Genomic DNA, 20,923 nt, shown 5'->3' on the forward strand with positions numbered 1-20,923 from the left:
GTTACTACAGTAGCTACTGGTAAGTAGTTAAGTTGTCTAATATTAAAAAAAATAGCCTCGGGGAGCCTGGGTGGCTCATTTGGTTAAGCGACTGCCTTCAGCTCAGGTCATGATCCTGGAGTCCCGGGATTGAGTCCCACATCGGGCTTCCTGCTCTGTGGGGAGTCTGCTTCTCCCTCTGACCCTCCCCTCTCTCATGCTCTCTCTCTCTCTCATTCTCTCTCTCAAATAAATAAAAATCTTAATGTGCTATGGTGAGCGCTGTGAATTGTGCAAGACTATTGAATCACAGATCTGTACCTCTGAAACGAATAATGCAATATATGTTAAGAAAAAAAAAAGAAGATAGCAGGACGGGAAGAATGAAGGGGGAAAAATCGGAGGGGGAGACGAACCATGAGAGACGATGGACTCTGAAAAACAAACTGAGGGTTCTAGAGGGGAGGGGGATGGGAGGATGGGTTAGCCTGGTGATGGGTATTAAAGAGGGCATGTTCTGCGTGGAGCACTGGGTGTTATGCACAAACAATGAATCATGGAACACTACATCAAAAACTAATGATGTAATGTATGGTGATTAACATAACAATAAAAATTTAAAAAATGTTGAAAGGCAAAAAAATAATTAAAAAAATAGCCTCAATATTCTCATTAGCATGATGAAGCAAGGGACAATAGTGCATCAGGACATAAGTACTGTAAGTTCCCCACTGTTCTTCAGTAACTTTAATTCTTTAAAACCCAAGTATTTATACACTTATCAAAATAGGTTGGGAAACAGAAAGGATATAAAAACTCAAGGAAGTACTGTTCCTTTTGTTGTGGGGAACTACTATGTGTATGTACTATGTATATTTTCTTAGATTACAATCTAACAATCTATCGTCTATTTCTTATTAAAAAAGAATACTAAGAGAAATAGGGTAAAAGAAGCTGTAGAAATAGTACAAAATAGGTACAGAGTTAATAGAATGCTAAAATCTAAGGTCATGTTCTTTGGCTTTTCACCTCCTTAAAGGGCTAGGTATGTAATAAATGGTGCTATACAATGAAAAGTGAAATGACCACAGCAACTTACTATGGCATGCAAGTGCTTTATTCACTATGTCCTCTCACACAGGGCAGGCTAAATGGCTATTTCATTCTTCTATACAATGTGGATACCATTCATTGCAGGTATTTTTAATTCTTAATATATATTGTCTTTAAAAGTCATACCCATAAAAAAGTCATATCCATTTAGTATTTCTACTTACAGGAATAAATCCTAATAAGAGATGTGCAAGAAGATTTATGTACAGAGATATTCATCACATTACTATTTAAACCAGTGGAAAAAAAAACCCAAATGTCAAACACAGATATAACTACATTATGGACTCTTCATAAAATGGCATAGTACATACCTAATAATACCATGGAAAAGCAATCATAATGTGATGGCATGCAGAACACACAAAAAATTACATATAGTATGAGTTCTGCCCACCCTAAAAATTACATGTGTAGAAAAAAAGGAAAATGTTAGGTGTTTATCTCTGAAGGATGAGAATGTACTTATTTTCTTTATACTTTTCTGGTCTTTCCAAACTTTCTACAGTATATGTATTACTTTTGTGATTAAAAAAAAGTTCAATGTAACTTAAGAAAAAAGTCTGTGCAAGGTAAGATTCAAGTTTTTCAAAAAGCTACAGCTGATACAGAATGCTTTCTTTTTGATCACGCCAATGAACCCACTGGAAACATAATGCATTTGTTCTCTAGTAATCAATTTCCCTTCTAGAGCAATGTGAGATAACAGAAGCAACACGTCCCACATAAACCTCCCAAATTTTGAGTATCATTGTAGCAGATGAAACAACAGATTTTCTGTTCTTTGTCCCCAAATTTGAGGGCAGGAAGCCAAATATTTCCTCCTTGGAGTCAATTTTCTTATGATTCACCAATGTCAAGGTCTGAGAATCAGCACAATTGAGTGTAAGGTATTAAAATCTGGTAAAGCTTGTTGCCAAATGTTTTAATTTCAAATAGTGTGGGGAGAAAGTGCTGAATGTGTGTGAATCCAAGTGACCTTGATATTTTACAATGAGCAGTGTTGTTTGTTAACCAAAGAATGTCATTTAGATCCACATACAGGTCCATAAACATAAAAGCCTACCTATATAGGTAACAAACTACATACATCTCTAACCCCCAGCCAGGGAAGCAGGTGAGACTATGTAAGTCTTTCAGTACAACCCTTCAGCACTCACAGACAAAGCACTTACCATCTTCTCCATGGTAGCTTAGTAATGTTACCATTTTACGCAAAGAGTAATACATTTCATTTTATGTGCAGTGACAAATTTAAATATGTATGGTATTATACAATGCAACAATGACCAAGGAAAAACAATGTAAAACTAGCTAGGCAATTAAAGCTAATACCTTGAACACATCTGAAGTGGCTATTTATAGGAATGATATCTTGAACATGCTGTTCCTTCTCGCGCAACTGGATTATTAACCTAGGAAACAGAAGAATGCATCAACGAATAGCTAATGAAAAACTCAAACATTTAACAACAAAATATATTGCTGTGTTGTTACACAAATCTAGTCTATATTTATTAGACTTACTGTATCTCATTCCCTGGATCTGAGCATCACGACAGCTAGAAATTGCTCTAGATCTAAGAGGATATTAGTGATGATCAGTATCTGAATACCCACACTGTCCTACGCCATAAGGAATATATAATAGTCTATGTCCTAAACACAGCTTACGATCTTAAAAACAAGAATTATAGTGCATACACATTTAGAGTATGCATACCAGAGTGAAGAGTAGCTAGGTGTGCACTCCATGAAGGCAGACTATGGTTGTCTTTTCACCACAGTATTTCTAGCACCTAGCATAGTGCCTGAAACTTAGTACTCACTCAAGTTTGTTGAATAAATGAATTAGAAATTTCATAAATTAGCTTTCAGATTATATTCCCATGGCTTTTACCAAAGAATGGTTCTATCTCTTCAAACAAGTATACAGGTTCATGGAGAAGTAAGAAGAGGTGCCTAGCCAACTGGATCAGTTAAAATAACCCATGACCAAGAGGGTAGCAGATATCACAACCAGTGCCTTTCCATTCCTTGTGTTTTTACTCTGGTTTCCAACTTCATGATAGTATTTCTAGGTAAACATGACTGAATTTGGCCCCCCAGTATGAAATGAAAGACTTCTAAATTCCTATGTACTCCTGAAATATTTTCATTTATTACTTATCTTAGTGGCCCAGAATCAAGGTATGACCTACTGGTAAACAACCATTCTGAACATCTCCTAGCTTCTCCAAATCAGGCAGTCTTCAGGTGGTTCTTTTTGCCACGAATACTCTTCTTTTCTTCCTGAGACCTAGTCAAATATCACCTCCTCTTAGCAGCTTCTAATTCCCCGAAGCAGAACCAGCCCTGATCCCCTTTGTTTACCCCTCTAATAAAGCACGTACACCATCCATTGCAGTTATATTTATTTCCCTCACTGATTTGAGCTCCTTGAAAACAAAGACCATATCATTCTCGGGTTTTCCTTCCTGCCTAATGGATGCTCAATAAATATTGGTTGAATAAATGAACCAGTTTAACTAAACTATATACAGAGATAATTTTCTAAACCATTTGTTCAACCTCTGACATTAAAAAATGTCATTGTGGGGCGCCTGGGTGGCTCAGTCAGTTAAGCGTCTGCCTTTGGCTCAGGTCATGACCCCAGAGTCCTGGGATCAAGCCCCACGTTGGGCTCCCTGCTCAGCGGGAAGCCTGCTTCTCCCTCTCCCACTCCCCCTGCTTGTGTTCCCTCTCTTGCTGTGTCTCTCTCTGTTAAATAAATAACTAAAAATCTTTTTAAAAATGTCATTGTTTTGAAGGGTTTTACTTCTAGTTTGTTGTCTTTTGGGGGGACTTGTTTTAGCTTTATGAATTTTTTTTTTCAAATGTGTTAACTTTAAAGGAGATAACATGGGGAAAGGAATTGCTTAGACAAAACTAAGAGGAAATAAAAATATTAATGCTGTCTTTCGGCTCTGCTTGCCTAATTTGCAAGGGTTCATATTTTAAGGCAACTAGAGGAATATGGGGCAGGCTCCTTTTTTTAAAGATTTATTTCTTTATTTTAGAGAGAGAACATGTGTGCATGAGTGGGGGGAGGGGCAGTGGGAGAGGGAGAGAGAGAATCTCAAGCAGACTCCCCACTGAACACAGAGCTGGACATGGGGCTCAATCTCAGGACCCATGAGATCATGACCTGAAGCCAAAATCAAGAGTCACACGCTTAACCGACTGAGCCACCACCCAGGTGCCCTTGGGCAGGCTCCTCTCAGCCAGCAAATTTCATGAGTTGAGCAGAAAGTTCTATAAACCCAGACAAGGGCGACTGGGTGGCTCAGTTGGTTAAGCGACTGCCTTCGGCTCAGGTCATGATCCTGGAGTCCTGGGATCGAGTCTCGCATCGGGCTCCCTGCTCAGCAGGGAGTCTGCTTCTCCCTCTGACCCTCCCCCCCTCATGTGCTCTCTCTCTCTCTCATTCTCTCTCTCAAATAAATAAATAAAATCTTAAAAAAATATATAAACCCAGACGAAGATCAGAAACTAGATAAAGACTGACAAAGCAAGAGCGAAGGAGGAAGAGCTCACTTTGGGGAAAATGAACACAAACCAATATACTCTCAAAGAAATGAAGATGAGAAGGGCGCCTGGGTGGCTCAGATGGTTGGGCGTCTGCCTTCGGCTCAGGTCATGATCCCGGAGTCCTGGGATCGAGTCCCGCATCGGGCTCCCTGCTCCTTGGGAGCCTGCTTCTCCCTCTGCCTCTCTCTCGCTCTCTCTCTCTGTGTCTCTCATGAATAAATAAATAAAATCTTTAAAAAAAAAAAAAGAAATGAAGATGAGAAATAGAGTGTTTTTTTTTAAAGATTTATTTATTTGAGAGAGCGAGAATGAGAGAGAGAGAGTACATGGGGGGGGGCGGAGAGTCAGAGGGAGAAGCAGGCTCCTCGCTGAGCAGGGAGCCTGATGCGGGACTCGATCCCGGGACTCCGGGATCATGCCTGGAGCCGAAGGCAGTCGCTTAACCACCTGAGCCACCCAGGCGAGTGTTTGACATTAGCAGTAAAACTTCAACTGGATTGTACTGTTAAAAGCCATCATGAAGGGGTGTCTGGGTGGCTCAGTTGGTTAAGTGTCTGCCTTTGGCACAGGTCATGATCCTAGGGTCCTGGGATGGAGTCCTGCACTGGGCTCCTTGCTCAGCGGGGAGTCTGCTTCTCCCTCTGCCCCTCCCCCAGCTCGTTCTCTCTCTCTCTCTCTCTCTCTCTCAAAAATAAATAAAAATCTTAAAAAAAGCCATCATGAAACAAACAACATGCATGGACCTTGAGGGCATTATTCTAAGTGAAATAAGTCAGAGAAAGACAAATACCATATGATCTCACTTATATGTAGAATCTAAAAACCAAAACAAAAAAAACCCTGCAATCATAGATACAGAGAATAGATCAGTGGTTGTCAGAGGTAGGGGATGGGTGAAATGGATGAAGGGGGTCAAAAGGTATATACTTCCAGTTATAAAATAAATAAGTCATGGGGATGTAATGTACAGCACGGTGACTGTCAATAACACTGTATTGTGTATTTAAAAGGTACTAGGAGAGTAGACCTTAAAAATTCTTAAAAGTAAAAATTTGTAACTGTGGTGATGGGTATTAACTAGATTTATTGTGATTTCACAATGTATACAAATATTGAATCATTATGTTGTACACCTGAAACTAATACAATGTCAATTATATCTCAATTTAAAAAGTGCAGGGGCGCCTGGGTGGCTCAGTTGGTTAGGCGGCTGCCTTTGGCTCGGGTCATGATCCTGGAGTCCCTGGATCGCGTCCCGCATAGGGCTCCCTGCTCAGCGGGGAGTCTGCTTCTCCCTCTGACCCTCCCCCCTCTCGTGTGCTCTTATTCTCTCTCAAATAAATAAAATCTTAAAAAAATAAAAAAATAAATAAAAAATAAAAAGTGCAACCTCCCCAAAATCCATCACAAAACAAAGATAAACTTGGAATTTAAGTCAATTCCCCAATATCTACTATGTTAGTCACTAAATAAATTGTAGCAAGAACAGGGCTTAAAGTAAGTATAAAAACTTCTTAAATGTAATCATACTTTCAGAACAAGAAGATGAAAAGTAGTAGGTATATGGCAAAAAAAATGGAAATTAGGGGCACCTGGGTGGCTCAGTTGGTTAAGCGACTGCCTTCGACTCAGGTCATGATCCCAGAGTCCTGGGATCGAGTCCCACATCGGGCTCCCGGCTCAGCGGGGAGCCTGCTTCTCCCTCTGACCCTCTCCCCTCTCATGCTGTTTCTCTCTCTCTTAAATAAATAAATAAATACAATCTTTTTAAAAAAATGGAAGTTAGAATTTGGTAGTTGTCAAACCAAAAAGAATAACAAATTCTGAATGTGGACTCGGCATTATGCCTAGAAATACTTTGATTTGTTCAAGGAAGGTTAAAGACGAAACAACAGGTTGCATCATGATCCATTTTCCTTGAAAAAAAAAATGAATAGTGTTTGATTCCCTATTTCAAAAAAACCTCTTATTTTTAATTATAATTTTACTTTCTCAACTAAATTTCTCCAATGGTTGACAGCAGAAACTACAGAACTAAAGATTATAATAGGCTTCAAGTTCTGAGGTTAAAAAGCCCAAAAGTAAAAAAATTCTGAGAAGAATCCAAGTCAGAGAAGGTACCCATGAGAGAAGAATCTGAGGATTATAGATGATATGACAGTGTCAGGTGTCTCCAATAAATGATTTCTCTTTTTTTTAGATTTTATTTATTTGTCAGGGAGAGAGCACAAGCAGGGGGAGCGGCAGAGGCAGAGGGAGAAGCAGGCTTCCTGCTGAGCAAGGAGCCCGACATGGGACTCCATCCCAGGACCCTGGGATCATGACCTGAGCCAAAGGCAGCCGCTTAACGCCACCCAGGTGTCCCCCACTCCAAGTTTAAAAGTTCTCCTAGTACAGGAGGCCAGATAGAATGAGGCATTTATCTCAAGGCCAGCTGCTCACTTCCCTATTAGCTAGCTAGAGCTCTAAACCTATCAAACCAAGGAACCACATCCTAGGCTGTGGTCATCTCAACAATGTAGCTATTTTACTTAATCCTCCTAATTTTGTTTTTACAGAAGAGTAAACAGAGGTGCAAAAAATGTACTGATTTACCCAAGGGTCACATCTCTCCACCCATTCTAGCCTTTGGAAGTGGCGGTGGTATTCCACTTTTCAATTCACTTTTCTGTTGAATTTACTATTAAACTGGTCTTTCAGGGTTTGATGAAATCTGGGAAAAACATGAATTTACCACACCAACAGAGCTGACCAAACAGGACCTAGGGAAAAGCTACTTCATAGGCCCAATTGATGTCCAGTCTTTAAGAGTTATACCAAGAGTCTCAGAAAAGAGCAGGCTAGGTTAGTGGGAATATCCTCTGTGTAAATTAGCACAGACACAGAGACTGGATGGTCTAAAAGCAGGGACTAAGAAAAACTGTTTTTAGGCCAAATCCAATGTTGGGAAAAGACAGGATTTAAGTGATCAATGATTTTTAAACTCTGATGTCAAGAAACCAATGAACAACCAAGGGAGGTGGCTTAGGCACACAAGGATAGGGCCCATGATATGTAGTGGTCACCATGGATACTTTTAAAATGAGGCATTAGTGGAAAGGGAGTGAGATCAGCAACTGTAGTGACCGCTTATCAAAATAATCTTTTATTCAATCAGTCAACAGTATTTACTGAGCTTCTAAATGCAAGGCAGAATGGAAGGTAACACACACTGATAAATTGCCAAATGTTGTTTATATTTCTACACATTTCATTATTTTTTCTATCAGTCAAGTCAATAAGTGAGGCAGTTACTGGTGTACACTAAACCATTACTGAATTAATGAATACGCCTTCAACCAAGTGGGAAAGGGAGTGGGGAGACTGGAGGAACCAGTTGAATGGGGTTAAGAAAAGGCACTTCTGTAAGGTTAACAAGCGTTTCTATAACACTTTTACTTTTTGCAAACCATTTTTGCATTTATTACTCTTCCAGTTACAACTTCAATGTCTATAAGGTAAAGGCAGTTAATGTTTTTATTTAACTGATGAGGACACCAAGACCCAGAAAGCATTACTGACTTGCCCAAGGTTACACAACACATGTCAGTTGCAGAGGCAGGAACTAAAAACCCAGGCTTCCTGCTTCAACGCCCGCCTGTTGAGTCCTTCCACTGAACCACACTGCCAGGAGCGATCTGGCGGCTTGGGAGTTGGGGACAAAGCCCCAAGCCTACAGCACTCGCACTTCACACCTGGGCCTGAACCTGTTGCCCACGCAGCCTCAGGGGGAAGAGGGTGGGTGGCTTGTCACGGTTTGGGGTTGGGAGTTGGCAGGCTCCCCTCCTCCGTGGGAATCAGGTGGTTACTTACTCATATTGACCGTTCCTTTGGGCTAGCGTCAGGGCGCAGAGCTCCCGGAGAGTACCCTTCAGCTCCATACCCTCGATAGTATGCAGGCACTAGTCAAGGGTCTCCTCCAGATGCGCGGCCAGGGAGGGGTGGCACGGTGCGGGTTGGAGGGAGGCTCTGACCCCTCTGCCCGCCCTCCCCACTGCCCAAGGCATCGCCTCCCGCGCCGGCCCCCTTTCCCCGCTCCGCTCGGCCTCTGGGCCCGACCGCCCCCCAACCCCTCTACCGCGTTCCGCAGTTCCCCCGACCCCCACACCCCCGCCAGCCCCGCCTGGCCTCCCCTCCCCCTTCCCTCAGGCGGATACGGCAAGGGGCTGGGCTCCGACCGGGAGCCGAGGCTCCATCCCGGCGGCCTCCGGGGTCAGTGGAGCTGCGGACTGCGGGCGGATCCGACGACACTGCCTCCCACGTCCTCACCCACAGTCCTTGGCTGCGCGTCGTTTGAGGAACAGCTCCGCGCAGGGCACCGGGAGCCGGGAGCAGGGAGCCGAGCCGAGAGCCGAGAGCCTGACCCGAGAGAGAGCGGCGCCTGGCGCCCCCGCCAGTTTTCCAGGCCGCCGCAGATTTCGCCCCCTGCGGCCAACCTGCGGAACTGCAGCGAGAGACCCGACGGACCGGGGGCGTCTCTACCACGTCCAGGGAGGAGTGCGTTTTAAATGCTGCCCGTGACACCAGAATTGTTCTGTGGGCTTCGAAGATTGCCGTAGAAACAAAACATAGCTATAACTATGAGAGAACTAAAATGTGTTGGGCCAATAGGACCTAAATCCAGTAAACAAATCCTTATTACAGTTATAACACACCTTGCTGGTTATCCTACCTCTCAAATGTTTTCCCCTTCCCCTTCTTCCTTCCACCACCTAAATCTTTAGAAAAATCCCCAAAGCTCAGATCTTAGCAAGATCTTACTTTGTGCCCCCCCCCCCCCAGGTCATCTCTAAGGAGACAAAGACCAAATACACTTCCCAGGTCCAGACCCCCTGCCCAACATATCCCACTGGTTAACACAATACTGGATGACAAAACTAACTCATCATTTAACACAGCCACTCAGGCTTGAAACTTCGAAGCCATGTTCTTTCTTCCTTTCTCCTAATTTCCCTGTATCCAATTGGTCAACAAACGTTATTAATATTTTCTTTGGAATTACTTTCAGATTCCTTGTTTTCTCTCCATTTGCACCCCCATCACTTTACTGGTTGTCCTTGTGATCTCTCCTTTGACCGTTTTACTCTGTTGATAACCGTAAGAACATTCTTCCCCGGAGTAATGTTTCAATTGTGTTTTTTACTTGCTCAAGAATCTACAGTGGAGGGCGCCTGGGTGGCTCAGATGGTTAAGCGTCTGCCTTCGGCTCAGGTCATGATCCCAGAGTCCTGGGATCGAGTCCTGCATCGGGCTCCCTGCTCCTTGGGAGCCTGCTTCTCCCTCTGCCTCTCTCTCTCTGTCTTTCATGAATAAATAAATAAAATCTTTAAAAAAAAAAGAATCTACAGTGGAGTGGATAGCAAGACTGATCTTAAAGCTATAGTAAGTATGACAGTGTGGAGCTGGTCAGACCAATAGAACAGATTACAGAGCCCCAAACAGATCCACACACATATACGGAAAGTCTATATGCAACATATATGGCATTCCAAATCAGTGGAAAAAGAATGGATTATTCACTAAATCATTCTGGGACTCTTTTTTTTTTAAAGATTTTATTTATTTATTTGACAGAGAAAGACACAAGTGAGAGAGGGAACACAAGCAGGAGGAGTGGGAGAGGGAGAAGCAGGCTTCCTGCTGAGCGGGGAGCCCAATGTGGGACTCGATCCCAGGACCCTGGGATCATGACCTGAGCTGAAGGCAAACGCTTAACGACTGAGCCACCCAGGCGCCCATTCTGGGACTCTTGATCATCCATATAGAAAATTATAAAACTAGATCCCTACCTCATACCCTATAGGAAAAATTCAATTCCAAGTGGATTCAAGATCCAAACGTGAAAAAGCAAAACTTTAAAACTTTCAGAAGAAAATAGGAGAATATCTTTATGAGCTTGGAATAAGGAATAACTACTGAAGACACCAGACGGCACAAACAATTAAGGAATTAATAGATACGTTTAACTACATTAAATTTCAAAATGCAGGTACTTCAAGAAAACATAAACAAGTTAAAAGACAAGCCACAGACTGGGAGAAGATATTTTTGATATATTTAACTGACAAAGGATAACCTATGAGGTTCTATACTTCTAGCTGTCATCACCTTACAGAATTCTCTCCCACCACTCTCTGCAACTCACTCTGCCTAGTCACACTGCTCCTTGTTATTCCTAGAACTTTCTAGGCACACTCTTGCCTCAGGGCCTTTGCACTTGCTGTTTTCCTTCACTTTCACCTCCTTCAGGTCTTTGCTCAAATGTCACTTTCTCAGTGAAGACTTCCTAGACAACTTTATTTAAAATTGCAATTCAGGGGTGCCTGGGTGGCTCAGTTGGTTAAGCGACTGCCTTCGGCTCAGGTCACGATCCTGGAGTCCCGGGATCGAGTCCCACATCGGGCTTCCTGCTCAGCAGGGAGTCTGCTTCTCCCTCTGACCCTCTTCCCTCTTCCCTCTCGTGCTTTCTATCTCTCATTCTCTCTCTCCCAAATAAATAAATAAAATCTTTAAAAAAAGATAAAATTGCAATTCAACAATCTCCTTACCCACTTTCACAAAAACATGACTCTTCATTCATCTTCCATGTTCATTTTTTCCCATAAGATTTATCACTATCCATTATTTTATGTATTTTACTTATTGATCTTGTCTATTATTTACCTTCCCCCATGAGAATGTAAGTTCCACGAGGGCAGAAATTTTGTCTGTTTTGTTCATAACTACATTCCTAGAACCTACAACCATTATTGGAACAAAGTATATACTAGAAAAATATTGGGGGTGCCTGGGTGGCTCAGTTGGTTAGGCGACTGCCTTCGGCTCAGGTCATGGTCCTGGAGTCCCAGGATCGAGTCCCGCATCGGGCTCCCTGCTCAGCGGGGAGTCTGCTTCTCCCTCTGACCCTCTTCCCTCTCGTGCTCTCTATCTCTCATTCTCTCTCTCAAATAAATAAATAAAATCTTTAAAAAAATGGTAAAGATGGAAAATTAAAAAAAGAAAAATATTGATTAAATTAATGAATGAATTAGTGTCCAGAATGTACAAGACCTCTTATAAATCAGTGAGAAAAAGAAAGAAACCTAGTAGAAAAATTGACAAAATATATGAATAAGCAATTCATATTCAAAGAAACTCAAATGGCCAATAAAGACATGTAAGGATGAGGGTGCCTGGCTGGCTCAGTCAGAAGAGCATGTGACTCTTGATTTCAGAGTCATGAGTTCAAGCCCCATGAGCCCCGTGGTGGGTATAGAGATTACTTAAATAAATAAAAACTTAAAAAAAAGACATGAAAGGATGTTTCATTTCATTACTATTCAGAGAAATTGAAAACTAAAATGATGAGGTAGCATTTCACGACTACTGGTTTGGCAAAATTTAAAAATTCAGGTAACACCAAGTGTTGTTGAGGATGTAGAACAGATGAAACTCTGATCCACTGCTAGAAGGAGCATAAGCTGGTAGAACTGCTGTGAAGAGAAATTTGACTTTGCTTAATAAAGTTGAATATGTAATACACTTCAACCCAGAAATTCCATTTCTAGGTATAGACCCAGGCAAAACTCTAACCTTTATGCACAAGAAGACATGTAAAAGAATGCTCATTGCAGGGATGCCTGGGTGGCTCAGTCAGTTGGGCAAAGGCTCTTGATTTCAGCTCCATCATGATCTCAGGTTCGGGGTCTCAGGGTTGTGGGATCGAGCCCCACATCAGGCTCCACCCTCAGCGCAGAGTCTGCTTGGGATTCTCTCCCTCTGCTCCTACCCCCAACTAGCACGCATGTGCGATCACACATGTGGTCTCTCTCAAATAAATATGTAAATAAATTAAAAAAAAGAATGTTCATTATAGCATTATTTGTACTCTCAAAAAAAAGGGGGAAGCAAAGTAAATGTCCATCAGCAGGTGAAGGGACAAATAAATCACAGTATTCATGAAGTTAAATACTATTTTGAAACTAAAATGAATAATTCGAGCTATGTATTAACAGAGTTAAATCTCAAAACAATGTTGAGCAAAAAGAGCAGAACATGTGCAGTAGACTACTTATATAAAGTCTGAAAATATTATCTGTTGCTTATGGCTATGTAGATAATATAGTAATAGTATATAAAACATGAAAGGGCATAATCATCACCAAATTCAAGGGTGGGAGTGGATTGAGACGGGGAGAGGCATACAGGTAATATCAGTTATATCTATATTTATTTCTTTAAACAAAATCTAAAAGTTAGTGTTGCAAGATTCGATAGAACTGGGTGGTGGGTACATATATTGGTTATATTATTTTATGTACTTTCCTGCATTTGAAATTGTTTGCAATCAATGAAAACGAAAAGCAAGGAAGTAATATGCAGGGCAAGTTTAGCAGTGTCAAATGCTGCATGGAAAAATGAGGATAGAGAGACTTTTTGGATGTGTCAAGGCAGTCACTGGAGACCACTAAGTAAGTGGTTTCAGTAAGTAGTGAGGAGGGAAACAAGATGACAGGGAATTGAGAAGGGACTGTATTGTGAGGAAATGGAAACAAGATACCATGTACTGAAGAGGCTTGGAAATAAAAAGCAGTGAAATACAATTTTAATTCAATTAATTAGAAGAGTCAGAAATTCTTGACAAAACCTGAAGCCATTTTAAAGCAGAGGGGAAGGGCCCCTGAAAGGGAGAAATTTAAGATACTAGAAGAGGGAAACAGAAAAGTTATAAGAAAAATCCTCCAGGGGCACCTGGGTGGCTCAGTCAGTTAAGCATCTGCCTTCGGCTCAGATGTTGGGGGTCCTGGGATTCAGCCCTGCTTTGGGCTCCCTGCTCAGTGGGGAGCCTGTTTCTCCCTCTCCCTCTGCCCCGCTCCCCCCCATGCTCAATCTCTCTCTCTAATAAATAAATAAAATCTTAAAAAAAAAATCCCCTGGTGATTGGGAAGAACAAGGATCCAAGGTACAGATGGAGGAATCAATTTATTTATTTATTTATTTATTTATTTATTTATTTATTTATTTATTTATTTTTAAAGATTCTATTTATTTATTTGACACAGAGAGACAGCAAAAGCAGGAACACAAGCAGGGGGAGTGGGAGAGGGAGAAGCAGGCTTCCTGCTGAGCACAGAGCCGGATGGAGGGAGCTGGATGCAGGGCTCGATCTCAGGACCCTGAGATCATGACCTGAGCCGAAGGCAGACACTTAACGACTGAGCCATCCAGGTGACCCAGGAGTCAACTTTAGGGAAGAGGAGAGAGATTTCTTCCTCCGAATCTACATATCTTCAGCATCTAAAACAGTGCCCAGCATAGAGTGGGGTACTCAAATATTTGTTGTAAAGATTAAGAGGTTGTGAAAAAATGGAAATACATTGAGGTGAAGACACTAAAAACTGGTCTCTCACAGGGGAGATGATGACTTTCTCCAAAAAAAAAGTAATAAGGGGATGTTATAATAGTAATACCAGTAATAATCCTGGTGGCTAATGTTGAATACTCATGTGACAGACACTCTCCACATGGATTTACATACACACTTTCATTTAATCCTCACTAAATCCCTGTAAAATAGTAATATTATTGTTTCCATTTTAAAGGTGAGAAAACCGAGACTTGGAGAGGTTTAGCAACTTGCCCATTAACTAGTAAATGTCAAAATTAAGATTCAAACATAATGTTTGTCTGACTCCAAAGTCAGAACTTTTTAACCAAACACATTATGCTGCTCATTCAGTATTAACGGTACTAACAGTGTTTATTGAGAACCCTCTATGTGTCAGGCATTATGGTAACTGCCCTACCTGAATTAACACATTTAATTTAATGAAACTGAAGTTGAGAGAGAGGGCTTGGGAACGTGAATAAGGTGGAGAAGGAAGGAAAAGACACTGTAGGAGAATGACGGTGAGTCCAGAAAAATTAAGGGGTCTTAGAGGAGTGCCTGGGTGGCTCAGTTGGTTAAGTGTCTGACTTTGGCTCAGGTCGTGATCTCGGGGTTCTGGGATGGAGCACGACGTCCAGCTACCCACTTAGCGCGGTGTCTGCTTCTCCCTCTCCCTCTGCCCCTCCCCCACTCGTGCGCGCCCATGCTGGCTTTCCCTCTCTCCCTCTCTCTCTCAAATGAATAAATATAAATAAAATCTTTTTAAAAAATAAGGTGTTTTAGAGCAACAGAGAGAGCCCAGTTGGAAGCAAATAACCTGAATTTCTATGGCAGTCCAAATCAACAAAGATCTGTAATTTTCTTTGGCAATGCTTGGCAGATGAAAAGCAAGAGTAGAGAAAATATACCAAGAATGTGCACTAAGCTTGGGAATTGGTATAGCAGGCAAAGCAGAAGTCATGGAGTGAGGGAGTCCAAAGTGGTAGTTGTGATCCTGGAGTCAAAATTAGGTAAAGATATGTATCCCCTCAGCCTAGGGCCAGGAGAGAGAAGGAAGGCAAGCTTGACCAATGTAATCATTCCCTAGGTCTGATCCGGCAGCAAATTATTGTATCTTTTTAAGTATCACTTCGGGGACTGTGCTTAGTTAAGTGCTTATGTAGAAGTTAAAAAATTTTTGTAGGTTGGCTAAAATCATTATTTTATCTACAACCACCTTCTGACTTAGCTACGGTTGTTAATGATATCACTGTTTAGTCAGCCCAATTTGAAACTTCAGGTTTATTGGTGAACCTGCTCACCTTCATCTATAGTATTTAATAACTCAAGTTTTGTCAATTCTATAGTAAATTCCTTAATGTATATCTCTGATCATTCTCACCTATCATCATCAGATGGCAATTTGCCTAACTAAAGGTCTTGTGCCCTATACTTGTATTTACATACAAGAAACATTCAATGCAAACAGTTAAACGGTCATTGAACAAAATTAAATACATGAAATTTAGCTTCAAGAAAACATGAGTCTCACCACCTTCACCACCACCACAAACACGCAATACACACACACACACTTAAGTCAGTGCTCAGTGCCTATTTTTTATCTATTAAACAACTGTAACAAAGAGCTTGCAACTTACAGGCTTTTAGAGATAAAATTAAAAAGTGAGATCTTAAGAAGAGAGTATAAAATACTAGAAGAAAATGGGAAAACTCAAAAATAATAATTTAATTAAATGGCTACAAAATATATCAAGTTCATTAATTATTAAATTTTCTATTTATTAAAAAATTCACTGTCTTTGAAAACAATTTTTAGGTTGGATCTTCTCACTTCCCAAGAATGTCCAAGTATGCATAATGATTATGGAGAAATCACAGCCATTATAAATTAAATTAGTTATGCACAGACAAATAATTTCAAGAGAAAAATCACAAAAGCCCTTTCAAAAATTTATAGCAAAAATATAAATATTTAATGCAGGATGTGGATGCATTTTAATATGTTTAATATGATGCTGGCTGAAGCTTTCACAAGTGAGAGAGCTTAGGGCCTGCAAAGGCAGAAACAGGCCTGCTTAACATAGATGAGGCTGGGGAAGATTTTGCATAGGTGAGTCAGCAGCCAGAGGCTGAAAGGCAGGCTGAGCAGAGGTATAAATGATTCACAGATTTTTAAATCACTACTAGTCGAAAAGCCTCACTTTTCATATACCACAAATCCAGCACAGCTGTTGCTTTCCATACAAAGCAGCATAAAGAAGAGCTCATTTTTATTTACATATTTCCATTTATACTTTTCATTTCTTATAGAATTTAGTATTTGCTGCTTAATTCCTACCCAGCTGGTTTCTTCATTTCCTTTGACCTCCACCCCTATTTCATTCCCTAAGGCCAGACTCTGCTTTCTGCTTCAAGAATCCCATAGCCAGGTCTGGCATTGCCCACCCAGGCCTACTTTCCTTCTCCCCTCAGAAACTGGAGATGCTGAACCAAAAGAATATGGAGTTAGCCTGGCATTTAAGGCTCCAAGGATTCTGTCCTGAACATATCTTTCCAGTTACTCCCCAAGACCACTGTTTACAAACCTTATTTTCTACCCAGCATTTTCTTTAAGAACTGAACACATGGAGCAGTCAGTGGCAATCAGATGGGTATGCTCATGATTCAGGTACTCCATTGATCATTCAGCTGAATACTGCTAACTTGTCATCTTGGTCTTGACCTTTATAGAGTGTTAAATTTTTTTTTAATGGTCATAAGCTGTTTAATATATATCCATAAAAAATCAAAGAGACGCTGATGTTGAAATACAGACCATAAAAATGATAAAAATTCTACAAATTCTCAAGGTGATACTCATCAGACCCATAAGCTGCATTTATCTGATCAAAATTCTTACATGGCACGTAAAGATTTCTCTAGTACATACTTCGAAAATCCTAAAAGAGAAAGTAGAGTTATGGCTAAATTCAACTGAGTGATAACCTAAGCTCCCTTCTATCCTCAATCCTGTGACACTTCTCAAGGCAGGCAGTGACACATGATGCTGGTGTTGCCTCCAACACAGGCATCATGAAAGAAGGGCAGAACACACTCTTGGTTTTTAGGTTATTGTTTTATGTCTCAGTCCAGGGTGGAAGAGATTTAAGAACTCTTTTTGGGGGCGCCGGGGTGGCTCAGTCGTTAAGCATCTGCCTTCGGCTCAGGTCATGATGCCAGGGTCCTGGGCTCGAGCCCCGACATGGGGCTCCCTGCTCAGCGGGAGGCCTGCTTCTCCCTCTCCCACTCCCCCTGCTTGTGTCCCCCTTTCGCTGTGTCTCTCTCTGTCAAATAAATAAATAAAATCTTTAAAAAAAAAAGAACAACTCTTTTTGGGCAGGATGTGTTATGTTACTTACCCCATCCCTCTACCCTAGTAGATAAGAGCCTCAGAACTGAGAAGAAGAGGGGCGCCTGGGTGGCTCAGTTGTTGGGCGTCTGCCTTCAGCTCGGGTCATGATCTCAGGGTCCTGGGATCAAGCCCCTCATCGGGCTCCCTGCTCTGTGGGGGGCCTGCTTCTCCCTCTGTCTCTCCCACTCCCCCTGCTTGTGTTCCCTCTCTCACTGTGTCTTTCTTTGTCAAATAAATAAATAAAATCTTTAAAAAAAAAAAAGAACTGAGAAGAAAGCAAATAGAAAAGGGAACTTAGAAGATGGGATCTTGGAATGCCTGGGTGGTTCAGTTGGTTAAGCATCTGCCTTCAGCTCAGGTCATGATCCCAGGGTACTGGGATCAAGTCCCATGTTGGGTTCCTTGCTCAGCAGAGAGCCTGCTTCTCCCTCTACCCCTCCCTCTACTTGTGCTCTCTCTTTCTCTCTGATAAATAAATAAATAAAACCTTAAAAAAAAACAGAAGATGGGATCTTGTGGTCATGATGAGGGGAAGCAGCATTGGGTAGCAGTAGGGACTATGCCATTAGAGGCCTGATAGGGAGTTGCCCCCCTAATGAATGGCAGTAGGGACGGATGAGAGGGTGACTATATATCCCAAGGAAGGCTGCTGCAGAATATATCAACAGCCCAAGAAGTAGAGACCTCCCCACCACTGCCATTTCAGTCTTGCATTAACTCTAGAGTTCCAAATCAACATGAGGGGCATGATGAAGGGAAGAGGTGACTCTTAAATCTGATTGAATTTAACATGAAATCACACACACACACACACACACAACATTGAATTGACTGAGTTCACGTGGATAAGGCTAGATTGTTTTCTGCTCTCAGGGAGAATGGTGACTTAGAAAGAAGTAAGTCCAGATATAGGCAGTGTAACCTCCAGAACCTTGTCTGTCTTGCTATGACTGTGTACCTAGCACCTGGCACCTAGCACAGTAGCTATTTGATAGGTATCTGTGGAACATATAATTATCCCTTGCAGAAAATAATGCATGATTTAGAACTTTCCTAAGGGTGTTAAGCATCAAAACAAGTTGTGAAATACTGCTTTAAATATTTGACTATTTCATTTCTTGATCACATGCTACTACTTCCATCTTATTAATGGTGTCTTTTCCCCAACTTCCTCTGCAACTATACCTGCTGAAATCCTCTCTGTTCTTCAATGCTCACCTCAAATGGTCCTTCCTCTTTGAAGCTTTTCTCCTCTCACCCCTCAGCTGGAAAAGAATGCTCCCTCTTCTGAACAACAGTGTCTCTGTGTACCTCTTATAGAACTTCTTGGAACTTCTCAAGGTCTATCTTGTATCATATTGTTACAGAATGAATAAGCACACCATGAGCTCTGATCATTCTTATCTTCACTCCCCCGCCATCTCTGCAGCACTTTACAGTTATATATATTTTTTAAAGATTTTATTTATTTATTTGACAGAGAGAGAAGGAGACACAGTGAGAGAGGGAACACAAGCAGGGGGAGTGGGAGAGGGAGAAGCAGGCTTCCTGCGGAGCAGGGAGCCCGATGTGGGGTTCAATCCCAGGACCTCGGGATCATGACCTGAGCTGAAGGTAGATGCTTAATGACTGAGCCACCCAGGTGCCCTACAGTTATATTTTTTTAAGTAAACATTTACAAAACAAGTATTTACATTTTCCCATAGTATGCTTATTTCCCTTCTTTTAATGAACATAATATATATATGTATAGTTTAAGAAATGATTATGAGTGCCCATGTAACTTCTACCCAGGTCAAGAAATCAAACGCTGTTGGGGGGCCTGGCTGGCTCAGTTGGTTAGAGCATGTGACTCTTGATCTCAGGGTCATGAGTTCAAGCCCCATGTTGGGTATAGAGATTACTTAAAAATAAAACTTTTAATAAAAAAAAGAAAAGAAAGCAAATATTGTTAGCAGTTTGGAAGACACCCCCAAACCAGATGCTTTCTCTCTGACAACCCCTTCTTCTTCCACCCAGAATTAAACCAGGGCTGGTATTGAGCCAGCATACTCTGATGAGGTATAAAAGCTTCTGTCTGTTTGGATTAGTCAAGGTTTGTGTCATACCAGCTGTTAAAATTTTTGAAGATCATTCCTGTACATAACCACTATCTTGACTTCTGTGATAATCATTTTGTTGCTTTTCTTTATAGTTTTGCCACTTACAGATGCAGCCATAAATGCCTTTGCCTGTTTTTGAACTTTCTATGAATGACATCATACAGTATTCACTTGTCTTGCTCATTTCACTCAATATTATGTCATGTATGTAGCTGTACATAACTGTCATTTTCATTGATGTATAATATTTCATTGTATGAATACATCACAATTCATTCATTCTCCTGTTGATGGACATTAGAATGGTTTCAAATATTTGGCTATTATAAATAAAACCTAGTATGGACATTCTTGTATATGGCTTTTGGTGCACATATGATTATTTTCTAGGATATACTATCCTGGTGGAATTACTAGGTCAAAGGTGTTGCAAGTTGGGCTTTCCAGAAACAAAAGCTGAGATGGAGTATTGAGTGCAAGATGTTTATTAGGGACTAACACTTGTGGAAGAAATGTGAAGGAAGTAGGATTGGGCAGAGGAAGAAGATAAACTGTGATACAAGTCTGACAAACCTTGAGCTGACTTGGCGTGGAGCTTTGGAACAAGTAGTGCCCATCTGTGTGTTCTGCATCAAACCTCACTCACTCTCCTGCCTTACTCATTCATCTTAGGAAGAGCATGACCTTGGGCAAAGCAACTCTCTGCAGCTAAGGTAGACCCTCTAGGAGTTGGCAGCTGGAGGCTATCTGTTGATGCATTCCCCATAGCTGTGCAGAATGTCCTTCCTTGAAGGGGAATCAGAGTGGCATCTCTGTTTCTCTACCACAAACCATGATAGGGTACATAAGTGTTCCGTTCTAGGTCATAATACCTAACTGGCTTCCACAGTGGTTGTACACCTTACCCTCTCAACTGCACTATATGGCAGGAATCAGTGAACACTGCCTGATGTCAATATTTGTATGCCCTTCAACCTAATAATGGTTTTCATATTTTTAAATTGTTCAAAAAATCAAGAGAGGAATAATATTTCATCATATGAAATTCAAATTTCAGTGTCCATAAATAAAGCTTTATTGGAACCCAGCTATTCTCATGTGTTTACCTATTGATTTGGCTGCTTTCATGCTACCGCAACAGAGGTTATTGTGACAAAGACCTCGAGGACCAAAAAGTCTGAAATATTTACTATCTGGCCTTTTACAGAAAAAGTTTGCTGATCTCTAGTCTAGGTCACTGGTTCTAAGGTGTGGTCCCTTGGCCAGCAGCATCATTATCACCTGGGAACTTGTTAGAAAGGCAAATTTCGGGGTGCCTGGGTGGCTCAGTTGGTTAAGCATCTGCCTTTGGCTCCGGTC

General features: G+C 41.3%; 1 protein-coding gene and 1 non-coding gene across 6 annotated transcripts in view; one reads left to right on the forward strand and one right to left on the reverse strand.

Moving 5' to 3' along the window:
* The window catches only part of OCRL (OCRL inositol polyphosphate-5-phosphatase), a 64,408-nt gene extending 45,672 nt beyond the window's left edge, over positions 1-18,736 (reverse strand). For 2 of the 5 annotated variants that reach the window (XM_027608210.2, XM_027608209.2), the window contains exons 1-3: positions 8,859-9,096; positions 8,515-8,594; positions 2,428-2,507 (exon numbers count right to left, since the gene is read on the reverse strand). In XM_027608210.2, coding sequence (XP_027464011.2) covers positions 2,428-2,507; positions 8,515-8,594; positions 8,859-8,897 — 199 coding nt within the window. In that variant the 5' untranslated portion in view covers positions 8,898-9,096. Of the gene's footprint in view, positions 1-2,427; positions 2,508-3,293; positions 3,392-8,514; positions 8,595-8,858; positions 9,099-18,680 lie in introns of those variants that run through there. The other 3 variants (XM_027608211.1, XM_027608213.1, XM_027608212.1) reach the window with 3 other exon arrangements.
* A 546-nt stretch (positions 18,737-19,282) lies between these two features.
* On the forward strand, positions 19,283-19,356 carry TRNAK-CUU. The gene has a single exon. It is a non-coding gene; the product is annotated as a tRNA-Lys (tRNA).
* The last annotated feature ends 1,567 nt before the right edge of the window (positions 19,357-20,923 follow it).

The sequence above is a fragment of the Zalophus californianus genome, chromosome X (genome assembly GCF_009762305.2).
Source record: "Zalophus californianus isolate mZalCal1 chromosome X, mZalCal1.pri.v2, whole genome shotgun sequence".
NCBI classification, from domain to species: Eukaryota; Metazoa; Chordata; class Mammalia; order Carnivora; family Otariidae; genus Zalophus; species Zalophus californianus.